The following is a 15097-nucleotide window of genomic DNA, read 5'->3' as shown; positions in this document are numbered from 1 at the left end:
TCATTGTAGTTGTTTTTATTACATTTTTGCACATTTCTTTTATATCCACCCTTGAATTTACAGCTTTCATTATTGCCATTGTGATTACCGGTACCATTACTATAGGTCTGTGTGGGGTAAGGTTGCCATCCGTGTTGTACTACGAATCCGTTGTTAACTTGTTGGTCCATAAATCTCTGTGGCACTATCTGCGTACTAACAGGCTTGGGTTGTGCTGGTCTCCCTTTGTATATCTAATGTACTGAGTCCAGCACGGATAGAAAATATTCGGCATCGTGTTCTGGAATGGTAATGAGTTTTTCCCAAATATGAGGAGGAAGACGGCTCTTTAAAATTAACAGCTCATCTACTTGAAATACTGGGTTCATCCAGTATCTGGTTTTATTCAAATATTTTTCAAAATAGTCCCTTATGTTTCCATGTTTGCTATTGAATGGAGCTAGGTTGAACACTTCCAGTTTGAGCCTCTCTTGTCTGGCCTCAGACCAATATTTATCCAGAAAGGCTCTTCCATACTATTCATAGTAGTGGCAGTGTTCCACCATGTCCGTAGCCCACAGTAGAGTATCACCTTGTCTGTATTCAGCAACAAATCTAATTTTCTGGGCTTCAGTCCAGGTACGAGGTAAAACATTTTGAAATGCCCTGGTAAAGACCACGGGGTTTGTTCTTTTCCCTTCGGAAGTAAATATTTGAAATTGTCGATGCCCAAGTAACCCTTCGTCTGCAAGTAATGTTGACAAACATGCTGCGCTGTCAGTGACAGACTTGTTTATGTTCACTTGTGGCGTAGAGCATGGCAACTGCGCTTGCTTGACAGCTACAGCTGCCGGCAAGTGTTGCTGTATTCCATACTCTTCGCTATTTTACTTCGACTGGCTAGCCACGTATTGTGGGTAACCAGTGCAAGTATCTAACTCCTCTAGAAGCATGGGTTTGTTTTCTGTCAAATGTTGCTTTGGAATGTCAGTATTTTTAGCAATACTGCCTTGTAACCTTTCCTCTGCTTCCTTAAAACCTGAATGTATTTTACCTAGAAACTGACTTTCTTTCTCTTTTAGAGCTGGTTCTATTGTATCTACATAAATTTTGTACTGTAACACTACCTTTTCAGCAAGGGTCCTGCTCTTATCCAGTGCCCTGGCTTCAGCTTTTTCAGTTATTTGCTTTACATCTGCACATATCTTAATGCTCTGTTTTTTGGCAAATTTTGACTCTAAACTTAACTTTGTACTCCTGTTGGTAAGTTTTTGCACATGTCTTGCAGCTCACTGACTGAATTTGTCACATTTTTTACCGACACATACACTTGGGATTGCATCTCTTGAATTTGGGAATATGCTTCACTGACATTTGCAACTCACCTGCTAGTTGTTCCCACTTATCATCTATGGATGATAACGTTCTTACATTGCGGGTATGTCAGTAATTATTTGTTGCTTTAGTTGTTTACCTAAGTCTGTCAGCTTCCCATATAGTTCGTCCGATAATTCAGTGCGTATAGTCTTGCTCACCTCACTGAACTGTTCACTAATATTATTCTTGAAATCGTTAAATATCTGATTGCACTTTGTAAACTGTTGTCCTATACCCATAACTTGTGTTACACTTTCCTGAAATTTCTGTTGGTTTTTTGAACTGTTGTGTTATTTATTGTACGAGTTGTATCAAATTGTGTGTCTCACTAGTATTTACGTTGTTGTTATGAACAGGAACAAGAACAGGAAACATTCTGTTCTTGCGTTCGCGATGTCGTGAGTAAGTAATCAGAGGAATTTTCGCTTTTAGCCCCTTCAGCTTCAATATTTCAAGAAATTTTTCCTGCTGGGAACTGAGAAAATGTCGAGTCGAGTGTCACAGAGGTGACATCATGATTAGTTATATTACCAGTGTCATCATTTATTGATAGTGGCCTGTCAACCTCGTTGATTTGGTTGCCTTTGGTCAGTTCACGAGTTGCCACATTATCTTCAACTGTTGCCAAGCTCGGATTCCCGACATCTTGATGTATCAAATTTTGTAATGAATTTTCAACAATAGCAATTCCTTTGACTCCATTGTACAAATTTTTTAACAAAAATTAGGAATAAAGTTTCTTCAAAAATGAAATTTTGTCTGTATTAGTACTTTTCAGTTAAACTAAATTTAGCTGCATTTTCACTACTGAACCTGATTATTATCTGACACAGTCCTATAGATTTTGAATGACATATCTTGCACTTTAATAATGACTTTGTACAAATTTTCGTCTTTTCTGTAGAAATGCACTTTCTGTAAAGGATATTAATTTGAAGGAAAAGAGATTATCTATTGCCAGAGAGACGGCACCAAGCGCGGCCATATAAGCATACAGCATTGCAGCTTCCTACCTTTACCACTGAAATCAGCATTCTGGGATCGGCTCATTTGTAGGCAGAATTGAATCTTAAATTGCTCTTTCAATGTTTTTATGATTCCCAATCTCGTGGACATGTAACAAATACAATGAAAGTTTCATTAGTTTTTTGTAGCAATAATATGAATCACTTATCTCAAAAATTTTTATCTCAACAATTGAAAGGTCTGTTCACATTTTGCTTGGCACCGTCCTTTAAAAGGCCATCACTGAATATGTATACGTGGGAGGAGGTAATGGAAACTGATTAATAATTGCTTGAATAACTGGAAAAATTGAGAAAAATTGATTGGGAAGAACAGTTGAAAGAAATTTGAAGGTAATTTAAGAGTCTATACACAATCCTGGGTGATCTTTAACTGATACTAATATCAACAGACCTTCAGTATCAATACATTCAAGGTAAGTATTCATAATTTACGTAACATAATGCTTCACATTAATTCCATTGTGTTTAGTTGTGATGGTGACAATGTCAATGCAGGTTTGCTCCTCCCAATATAGTGTAAATTCTTCTTGTCTGCTCCGAACCTCTTGATGCAAGATCTCGGCAATAGGCGAAATGATGAACAGACAGGGAGTGAACATCTTAAATGTACGAATAAATGTTGCTTTCCTAATAACTTTTTGTAATACTTTTAGTGTACGGATGAGAGATACACATTTTTTAACACTGCTGGTACGACAGATCCAAGCATATGTCCATACACTACCTCTTATAGAAACAAACGGGTGAATGTAAAGGAATTAATAAATTGAAGAGTGTTTTTTTTTTTTAAATTTTGTTTCATACAAATGTATCAAAACATTATCCTTGCCACAAAACAACTCGTTAATTTATATCTTTGTCAGTGTTTGTAACCCATTCAGTTTGCATACAACTTTCTTGTACTTATTGTGTTTACATGTAGGTTAAGCTTCTGCCTAGTTTCATATTCTTGTAAATCATAGTTATGTTTGAAGATGTTTTCTGTTTCATAAGATACTCCCTTTTGTAAAAATTTTTAACTCTTATACAAACCATGTTTTTTTAAGTAAGACCATTTTGAAATGAAAATAAAAACAAGTGGACATTTCTTAGGTATTTTATTTTTATGTGTAAGCCTGTACTTCAATCTACTCACAAGCGGACATTTCTCAGCTGTTTTAGTTTTATATGAAAATCTGTACTTCAGTCTACTTTTCCTATATTTCATTCTACTTTTCTACATAATTGCCAGTGATATTAAGGCACTCATTGTGTCGTATAACCGGCTTTAAATACTTTCCTTTTAGAAATCTGATGTCGTAGCATAACTTTCGATAATTGAAACATTATTTAACAGTTGCATAAATCACACTTCTTGACAGTTGAGGCAACTCATCACATAACGTTCAAATCATAAAGCATCTGTTCTCTCTCATTTTTTCACTAATTTTCTGCACCTAATTGTCTGTAATGACTGAAGGTTGCCCACTTCATTCATCATCATGCGCATTTGCACAGCTGTCCTTAAAAGCTCTCACTCTTTTCTATAACATCACATCACTCGTAAGTATCAAGAAGTGTGCTTATTGCAGTTGTTAGAGAACATTTAAATTATCAATAGCTGGTTGTACAACATAAGTGTCTCAATATTAGTGAGAATTATGTAGAAAAGTAGATTAAAGTACAAGCCTTCGTGTAAAAATAAAATTGCTACGAAAAGTGTACGTGTTTTATTTTTATTTCAAAACAGTACTTACTTAAGACGTACCTTGCTTGTACAAACAAGGGAGTGATTCAGACGACCATGTTAAAAATATGTCTGCACTTAGGTTTCCTTATAACTTTGATAATCTTTTTCTCTATTTTAACGATGTAGGAAAGGACAGGTTGCTACTTACTGTAAGGAAGACACGTGAAGTTGCAGACAGGCAAAATTAAAAGCGTAAAGCTTTCGGCCACAGCCTTCATCAGTAGAAGAGAGACACACATCATTCACACACACCTGACGCACACATGATCGCCAACTGTAGCATCTTAGCCATGTGTACCTGAGGTGCACTTGCTTGTGTGTTTGATGTTGTGGGTCTCTTACTGTTGAAGGCGTTGGGGAAAAGCTCTATGTAAGTGTTTTTTAATTGTACCTACCTGTAACTTGATGTGTCTTCTTTATGATAAGTAGCAATCTGTCTTTTCCTACGTTGTTGATATTCCTACCTGAAGTTTCCATTGTTCAATTTTTCTGTGTTTTAAATGTTTTATTTGTTTATTTCTTTATGTTATTGTGGAATTCCTCCATAAAATTATTTCGTACGTCAGTGGGTTCTATGTACTATCATGGTACATTGTCACCAGTGATGAGCAACTTGTATATTTTGAGTGAGATCTTAATACCTTACATAAGTGTACTCAGTTTTTTATTTAGATTGTTAAGGTGCAGCTCCCACTTAAAATCCTCCTGAGTATATATGCCTAAATATTTTGTATGACACATTTGAGATATTTTTTCCTTCGTTTCCTGCAGATTTTCATGACTGTGGTTTAATTTAAATATTAGTGTCATCTGTGAAGAGCACTGTGGTTCCATCATGTATTTATTAACCAAGTCCTTTACATGTGTCAGAAATAGGACAGGTCCCAGGACTGGCCCACATGGGACGCCATACTTCATTTTTTGCTCATTGCTGCAAAAACTAGAAATGTTTGTGTTTCACTGTCTTTGTGTATTATTTCTTCAATCTGTTGTTGATTTTTGAGGTATAATTGGATCCACCTTTCAGACTGGCCTCTAATTCCATAAGTATTTAACCTATGCAAGAGAATGTCGTCAGAAATCAAGAAATATTCCAGATACATAATGCTTATCATCCACTTCCGGTAATACTTCATTTACAAAGGCAAAAATTGCTCTGTAAATGGACTTCCTAGTTCTGAACCCATGTTGAGAGTCATTTATCAGCCTTCCTTTATTTAAGAAGGCAATTTTTAGTCTATTTGAAAATACCCCAGTCTCAAATGATAAATTTACTATGTCTGTAAGTAGTTCTACAATAAATGTTACACTAGATTTGATATTAGCATCTAGTACCTCATCAGCACCCACTGAATGTATATTAGGTAATCCTTTTATAATTTTAGGCAGTTCCTCAAGTGTTGTTAGTACATGAATAACATATTTGCATAAATTTGTTGGACTGACTGTATCTCCTTACTGTCTGGCTATTGTCATTATGTGTATTTATCAACTGTTGTGGTATATTTGAGAAATAATGTTTGAAAGTGCAAGCCACTTTTCTGGTGTCAGGCAATTTATTATTGTTCATAATCAGTTTTGTATTACAGTCTTCACGTGACATTGCACCTGTTTCTCCACTTACAATTTGCCAGGTTGCTTTAGTCCCATTCTAAGAAATACAGATTAGAGTATCATGTATATGGGTTAGTATTTGTTTGTATCTGTTGAAGTTGGTAATGAAATCAGAACTAGTATTTTGCTTGGAGAACTCATTTGGTCTCATTTTGACACAGTATCTTCATCGCATTTGTGACCCACTAGTTTGTTTTTTGAACAGAGTTACATGTAATTTTATCTTGGGAAAAACTTAAATAAATAGTAAAGCTTAAATGTGACCATAAACTTAAGTTTTTAATATGCTGTATACATCATTCCAGTATTGACCCTTCAAGCGAAAACGAAAATATTCCACATTTTTTTGAACTGAAATTCTTTACAGTGCATCTTATTCTGCGGAGTTTTGAGTTTCCTGTAACATTCATTGTAAGCATTTGGGCATAGTGTTCACTAAGACCTTTGTATACCAATTGTGTGTTAGTCATATTTGCATGTATTTCCCAAAATTTAGCCTGTGACATGATGCGGAAGTTGCTGTTTTTCAAAATGGTTAGATTACATTTCAGCTTATGTTGAATGTCTGTAATAAATTTATATCATCTTAGAATTTATTTGATTGTGAGAAATCAGTATTGAAGTCACCACATATAATTATATTTTTCTTGGGCAAGTGAATTTCTTCCAAAAATATCTCCATGTGATTAAAAAACACTTTTCTGTTTCTGTCCGGTGACCTGTGTATGCGAAAGATAATTGTATTTTGTCTTGCTATTTCCATTACAGAGAATTCCATGTATTTTTCAGTGGACAGGATATGATATTTAGATATAATGTTCAATCCAGATTGTCGAACACCTGCGCAGATACCCCCATGACTCAGTATTCTCTACAAAATATATTTGAAAATTTAAAATGAGGAAAGTAAATCAGGTTTAATGTATCTTGTTGGAGCCAGTTTTCAGTGAAGCATAGGGCAGAAATGTTATTCAGATCATTTAACAAAATTTCTATTTCATTAAGTTTATTGGACAATGAATTTAACATTTCTGCTGCAGCAATTTAAAACTAGCTACAGGGAATACATCATTTTGTTGTGTGATCACTTACCTCACATTTTGCACTAGTTTCCCTAGTGGGGAAAAAATCCTGATTCTTTTCCTGGTGTGGGAGTCTTGGTGTTGACTTTTGACTTATTGGTTCATAGGATGAGTGATTCTACCATTCTTCCATTGAGATGTTTTGAATTCCACTTTATTACAATTCTTTTTCACCCATCTAACCACTAATGACAACCTTGTTGCTATGTTTGTTGGTTTAAATTCAGCTTGGTAGGTGTGCTGCTGTTTTTTTTCTTTTTGCTTGTTTATGATTACAGACTAGTCCATAATTGTCTGTTATTGTTTGATACTTTCACTTCAAGACATCACTTTTTACCTGTTTGCATATCTGTGTATGCTTTAGTTATGTACTTGGTATTTCTATTTTTGCCATATGTATGAAAGAGGCAAGCCTATTACAAATGTGAATCTTTCCTTGTCTTTTTAAATGTAGACCACGAGATGTATATTCATTTCTTTTCAGTCATTGGATTTCACAAAAGATTCAACTCTTAATTAAAGAGAAAAATACAGTAGTTTATGACTTTTTAGTTTTGTAAGAACAAAGAGCATAGCCGATAAGGTAAACATGTGCACTATTTATGCCCTTATAAATATTTACTGGTGTGCTTATATTCATATATTTTTGCTAGCAAATAAATGTCATTGTTTTGAAATGCTGTGTCACTTCTCATTACTTTAGCATGCAAAGTTGAGCAAGAACAAGCATTGTGAAGTTTGCTTTGGCCATTAATAAACTTTATTGTTGTTAGTTCCTCAATTCCAATACTATACTCTGACTTTTTGTGTCATAGGTGGTATGTCATAGCTCTCATAACCTCACTTTCACAATTTGGTACTGGACTAAAGTGAATTGATGTAATGCCTGTTTTGAATACACATTGATGTGATGATGGTGATGTGATGATCCGTTGACATCTAGTGTGAATGGATCTTAATTCTAAGCAAATGTCGATTATTCCCGGTTCCTTGTTTTGATTTAGATCATTCAGTGTTTTAACATTTTTGAAATGTTAAGGATAATAAGTTGCCGTCTCTTTGTCTAAGAACAGATGATGAATGCAGCTAGCTGCTAACTTTGTGTAATGTCTTGTCTGTATAGATGTGTATCTGTTGCCTTTAAGATCCCTTCACCTTCACACACAAATCTATACAGTAAAGTAAGGGCCTCCCAATTGTTGCTTGATCCGTGATAAGACAGGCGAAAAGTTAGGCTAATGGAGGATTATTAGTATTATCTCTATTTTCATTCGCTCTCTCTCTCTCTCTCTCTCTCTCTTTCTCTCCTTTATCTATGTACAGTTTTTAATATAATATTTCATTACATTAAATCAGCTAAATAGAATCTTTGGTGGAGTCCTTTGTCTTGGTAATCAGCGGCTGGCTTGCTGTAAGAGATCTTTACATTTATTATTACTGTTAAACACTGCATTCAGTCGGGAGAATCAATCGTGTGGACAATTTGTTCCTTTTACGAAAGATTGCGAATTCCAGATGTGTACGAAGCCTTTTTGGACGATTTAACACAGACTCAGTGATTGCAGGCTCTCTTCGACACAGCTGAAACTTCCCCACTAATTACAGGGCCAACGTGATCATCAAATGATTCAGAAAAAACTCATTCGTTCATTCACTCCAGAACAAAAAAAGTCACAAGCCTTATTTATGAAGGAAATTGTGTATTAAATCCATCTCCATTACATGTCCAGATCTCCGGTGATTCCACGTCTTAATTATTTTCCGTTTACAGTCTCTTTCTCTTCAAACAAACCACTAGCGGCACAAATGTTAATTGGCTCACTTTAGCGAGAAGAAAAGCAGAATATGTATCTCTCAGAAACACGTCAATCCCTCAACAGATACTCCAGAAGCTGTCCTAGTTACCACTCTAACAACCTTGGAGAATGCATATATGCATCTCTGTTATTTCAAAGAATAAACGTACTAGAAAATACTTTGGCGTCGACGAGGTGTCGCCGCATATATTACGAGAAAATCAGATCAGATAACTTTTCCAAAGTGAATGAATGTGGGTGGTTTGATTGACAATGATTAATTGGTGCGTGGTAGAGGGTATTTTCTGTGGGGGCATTACAAGTGCTCTCTGAAGTTGTTTTTGCAATATCATAGCTTCCTTTTCATCTTCATGTACTTCTTATTGTGCAACTTTACTGAAAGGAGGGATCAGTCAATGTTACATATTCAGAGGTGTCGAGGAATAGTCAATTTAGTAATGGAAGGAAATATGGAGGGTAAAAATTGTAAAGGGAGACCTAGGCTTGATTACAGTAAAATGGTTGCAGTTGTTATGTAAAGATGAAGAGGCATGCACAGAATAGACTAGTGTGGAGAGCTACATCAAACCTGTCTTTGGACTGATGACAACAACAACAACAACAAAAAACCAGTAATAATAGTGTCTTCAAGGTAATTTTGTTTGTATAGGCCTTTGTGTGTATTCTTCCACTTTTGAGCCATTCCTTCTTTGTAACAGCCAAGCTTGCAACAATAACTTCCACTTAAGCTACATTAATTCTCTTGATTTGGAACAGTAAAATGTAGTATATTCTCTTTCTTTTTTGGGTTTGTTATATTGTAGAAAGAATAAAACAGGTCCTCTTCTGAAATGGACGTATGTACTGTGTAGATCCTTTGAGATTGCTTCCTGGTAATTTTTCAGAGATTATCCTTGAGCTTTATAATGGCTCATGAATTTTGTATTAATTAAATTTTTGTGTGTTGTGAAATTTCTGTAATATTTCCTTTAGGCAGGTAATGCCACATGGTGGTGTTAAATGTATCAAACCACTTTTTTTTATAGGATGTAATATTGCTGCATGTAAATACTCTCGATGCAGTGTGGTTTATCAAGACCATATCTGTTACTGTTACAATACCATATTGGTGAATCACTCCCATGCCACTAATGAATAAGCTCCTGGCCATCTTCAGGAGCATGTAAGTCTGACCTCATCATAGATTGTCCTCCGATGTGGTTGCACCTATGGTGTGGCTATCTGTAATGGTGAGTCAAACAAGTCAGTCTACTGTGGACAGGTCCATGGTTCATTTGGGGCTGCCCATTTACTTTATTGGGATTTGTTTCTTTGGAAACTTTATAAAAGTTTGAGTTCTGGTACCTAAACTCTTAAAAAATATGGTAAAGTGTAAACACAGCAATATTTTTCGTGTCATCTAATCAGTGTGGTGTTAAGAACAGAGATTTAACAATTCTCTGTTCTTTTGTTTTCTTCTATCTTTTATGGCATTATGTGGACAGTGATCCACCCATTTTGTATTAATAATAGTGGCAGAGTCAAAATATTTTCTGAAAAGTACAGTGAAACCTGGAAATCATTCCACTACTACAGCTACAGATGTATTAACCATCTTCTTTGACAGCTGAAAATTTATGCCAGGCGAGGATTAGAATCTTAAACAATTAGACATTCTGAGTAAACCATCAGGACTGACTCAAACTCTGTGTCTTTTCCCCCCATCTATTGGCACCAAATACTACAATCTTCTTTCTCTCACATGATATTTGGGAGTAGCACCTATTGAGGGATGGCTTTGGTAGAGGCGCTAGGTTTTACTACAGGCTAGGCCGCCACTCACCGTCAGGTGGCTTGCGGAGTATGAATGTAGATGTAGATGTAGGATGTAAATATTCTTGGAAAAATTGCTGCCAAAGAAATCTTTTAAACATACTCAAGACAGTATAATTTGTTTAGAATGATACAGGATTTCTGCCAAATGAGGATTTTAACTTGGAATCTCTTGGTTATCACAGCTTTCAGTTCTACCAGTTGGGTCATCTCAATATCACTTTTTTGCCTCGTATTACTCCCCGATACTGTAACCAGATGTTCTCACAGACCCAGCAAAGTCAGTAAAATGAAAAAATGAACTAAATAAGTACACTAGCATAGTTAATTAATTCAATATTATCCATGTGTTCAAACCCACACTGAATATATTGTCCTGTTGGTGACTTTCACATGTATCCCATGGAGGATAATGGAAGGGAAACATCGCTGGTGTGTGTGTGTGTGTGTGTGTGTGTGTGTGTGTGTGTGTGTGTGTGTCTGTAGGTATACTTTGATGGGCTGATTGATTAAGATAACTGTTCGCCATGAGTGGGAGGTTTGAACTAGGATCCTGCTTAGGCACGAATTTTCAGCTGTCACTATAGATGGCTGATTTGTAGATTTTCGAGCAAATTCCTATGGGTTGTTATTTTGTGGAACACTTTGTCAAAAATCAGCAGTCTAGATACACAACCTTAGAGTTCCTTATGGGCTTCTGTCTGTCTGTACAGTTTTAGGAACTGTCATTGAGAACTAACAGAATTTTGATATTTCTCTTCGCAAGTGCCCTTGGTCCTCCTCCGTCATATAGTATATTTTGTGTTTGTTATCTTTCTGGTGCATTCAAAGTGTGGCCCAAATGTCTCATTCTATCCCGTCTTTGTCAAATTCCAAAGACTCCTTAAAAATAGTTAAAGATACTGACACTCATCGTCAATTTTGTCCTCTGCTGTATTTGAATGCCATCCCCTACCAGGTTCTATTTGCTTTTCAGTTGCACTGTCTTCCCTGACTTTTTCTCCAAAATTCTTTGAAGATTTACTAAATTTTTCATTACCTCTTAGTCTGACAAGTTATGAGCCATTTTCAATAGCTGTAATGCAACTTACACACAACAAAGCACTTTAGACAAAGCATGACACAATAATCAGCTCACAAGTGTTGGCATAATTGTAGTAGCACATTAAAATCACCTGCAATGCAACTAAGCATTTGTGACACTCTCAGGTGACATAGGCGCATAGAGAAGTGTTAAGTGGTCAAAATGATTACTGCCACAGTCATAGGTATACAATGAGAAATAAAAGCAGTGGGTATAGCTACAGGTCTGTAGTTTTTGCAGTGCAGACTGTGTGGAAAAGCAGTAAGAGCCTCACAGTATTCAAGTTTATGGCAAAACTGTCATGACAGGTGGGCAAAATGTCAATGTGGTTAATTCGATTTCTTCAATTGTGCTAAAGGTAAGGAGACAAGTATTCAATGTAGGCGAAATATTGTAACTGTTAATCATATATGAGTGTACTCATAAACTGTATAGTTTACCTGTAGTCCATATAAGTCAACCTTATATATGTTATGTAAATTTATATTCTGGCCAAGAACAAACTTCTCTGTGTAACAATAACTGACACTTGCTGATTATGAAGTATTCACTTGAAAAAGAAAAAAGTCACTCTTCACAACACTAAATTTCATGTTTCCTAGTTTAATAGTTTAATACTTTACAACTTGACAATGCCAGTTATTTAGTTAATTAATGTATTGATAGTTTAAGCAGCTAGATAGACAAAAAGAAAAATCATTTTAAATCTTAGTCCCCTTAATTGTTATTATGGGGACTGGTCTCCAAGGCTGCTCTCAATGAAAAGATGCAGAACATATGCATTGGCCCTCATATAACTCGCACAGCTTTCACTGCAGTATCAACACACAAAGTAATTCCCCTCCAAAATACAATATATCTACAAGACTCCCCCCCGCTCTCTCTCTCTCTCTCTCTCTCTCTCTCTCTCTCGCACACACACACACACACACACACACACACACACACACACACACACACAGAGTTTTCTTAATTAGATACTACTGATCTATTCTTCACAATATATGTAACAAGGGTACAAATCAAGCCCAATATATGAGTATTTAAGGGCTGGAAAACTTCCAGTGTAGATGACTGGGATGTGTGTAAAATTAACATATCTGAAGTGGCTTCAGAGTATCTGACATGACATCAGCTAGACCTCATATCTTATTGTAATGTTGTATCTTGAAATCTAAGTATACCTCAGCATATATGTTGCTGAGGATTCCCTGTAACTTCTGCCCCTCCTCCTTTTGCAGTTGGCATGCATCTTACATAATTTTATTGAAATGTTCTATCAGCATGCATCTATATGCCAAATAGACCTGTCAGAGTCTTTTATTATGCTAGGAACATTAGTAACTGCATGTAGTAATAATCTTGCTAAGTTTTTGCCCAGTGGTGTAAAACAAAGGAATAAAGGAGTAATGTCAGTAATTTTGTAAACAGTTATGGAATCAAATATCAAAGATGATGAGTTTCGAATGAGTATGACATTACACTTGTTGATTTATTCATATCTCTAATAAGTTCCTTTCACTGAAGAAACTCGTACTTAAGTTCCTGCCCTTAACTTTTCAGTTTGGTTGATGACTTATATTGTTCCTTCCATGTTATAGATCTTGTGAAAAAGTCGCTTGCTATTGCTGGAAATGCTATGAACATAATAGGCAGTAAGCTTATTGCTGCAAATCTAAAATATCTCTTCACTCACTGGTGCCTTAGTAAATACCAAATACAGGTAAGCTAATCATTTTTTGGCCATTATGTAACTCTGATTGATTGCCTCAGTGGCTCATTTTAATACAGAAGTGTTATTAGTATCTAAATGTAGAAACATATGTTTCATAATGAGGAATTTTTGGGGTCAGCAGTGCTATCATTTTTATAGAACATGCATTTGATTATCAAATCTCTTTAGAATGTATTTGTTGGGCTCTTTATGTTAGTTGAAATCTGTATTTAATGCTGCCTCTGTCTCTTTTGTGGACAGAGGTTAAACCAGTGTAATATGCAGATAGTGTTTTTATTCATTCATGTAATTATGTTTTTATTGTTTGTTTTAAATATGCCCTACAATAATTTTAGAGAGTGTAAAATAAACTATTTGGCATCAAAATTGAAAAAATACTATAATTTAAATTTTTGCTTTTATGGCAGACAAACATTACAACATTATGGCTGGAAACTGTATCCTCCCACTCTTTCTTTTTCCTCCACTCTCATTGACGTATTAAACACAGAAAAAATTGAGAGCTGATGACAGTGTAAACTATGTTTGTGTAAAAAAAGGCTCCAATTGTGCCTCTTCTTGTGGCTGGTCAGCTGATTTGAAAATTATGTGGGATGGTGATTAACAGTGTTAAGAGACAGTACAACCTACCAATCCTTAGCAGAAATAACAAAAAGCAGTTACATATAATAAAGGTGCTGGTAGAGTCATGTGGAGGAAATGAGTCTCCTAATACAGGGGAAATTGCTTTTGTGTATTGTCAAGAGACATATTTGGATCCTTAGTTGCCTGCAGTGAAATGCTGCAACCTCCGTAGAATAGACTAATTTATGATGTAGATGAGGATGGAGGAGCTATACTTGCTGATGAACTGTACAGGTCGATTCAGAAAGAAAGAATGTATTTCAGTTGCTTATTATGGACAAACCATGAAAGATAGACACACATTGAGCATGAAGGTTCAAAGTTTTGACACATTTGTGCTGTTGTCTGCTTGTAGCAACCTGATGACTACACCACAAGAGAAATCATTTTGTGTGTTGGAATTTAAGCTAAGTCATTTCATTGTTCATGTGTGACTTGCATTTTGTTGCCAAATTAGCAAGAAGCCACCTCTGTACAAGAATATTTATGACTAGCATAAATTCTTGGAAGTTTGTTGCACGTGCAAAGGGAAGAGCACTAATCAGCCATGCACATGTGATGAAAATGTCGAGTGTATCCCAGGTGCATTCACATGGAGCCCTCGGAAGTCCACAAGATGGGCATGCCAGGAACTTCAGCTTCCTCAAACAATGATTTGGCAAGTTCTGAAACGACGCCTGCCTGACAGCACTCTGCCTCACTTTCACCTTGAGGTGCAGCATTATCTTAACAACAGCATCCTCCAATGTTGGATTGGAAGAGGTGGACAACAAGACCTCATCCATAATTTTTGGCCTCCCATGTCAGCAGACCTCACACCTTGCAATTTTTTTTTCTGTTGGGGTACATAAAAGATGGGGTCTTCATCCCACGAATGGCGGCTACTCTTCAAGATCTGAGAAATGGAATTGTTGAGGGCATCGCTTCAGTAAACAGGGACCTGGTGATTCATAAGAGAAATGAGATGGACTGCCATTTTGATCTTTCTTGAGCAATGCATGATTCTCATGTTAAGTGTATGGTATAGTGTCTATGTGAACATAAAACTTTGAACCTCCTTCCCTCCACCAGCGACATGCCCAGTGTATTTCTATCATTCACAGTTTGTCTGTAATGAACAATTAAAATCTGTTCTTTCTTTTTGAATCACCCAGTATATCTCTGCTCTAGATGCTGTAATACTCATTCAGAAACTGTGAACGTCACAAGATTACAG

At 36.0% G+C, this 15097-nt stretch overlaps 1 protein-coding gene across 1 annotated transcript in view; it reads left to right on the top strand.

The window, feature by feature from the left end:
• The window catches only part of LOC126456248 (serine-protein kinase ATM-like), a 445804-nt gene that overhangs the window by 188767 nt on the left and 241940 nt on the right, over positions 1–15097 (top strand). Inside the window, exon 24 of the mRNA XM_050091998.1 lies at positions 13124–13245. Within this exon, the coding sequence (XP_049947955.1) occupies positions 13124–13245 (122 nt within the window). The remainder of the gene's footprint in view (positions 1–13123; positions 13246–15097) is intronic.

This window comes from Schistocerca serialis, chromosome 2 (assembly GCF_023864345.2).
Source record: "Schistocerca serialis cubense isolate TAMUIC-IGC-003099 chromosome 2, iqSchSeri2.2, whole genome shotgun sequence".
NCBI classification, from domain to species: domain Eukaryota; kingdom Metazoa; phylum Arthropoda; class Insecta; order Orthoptera; family Acrididae; genus Schistocerca; species Schistocerca serialis.
Note: the sequence above shows the minus strand (reverse complement) of the source record. Positions and strands in the feature narration are given on the sequence as shown.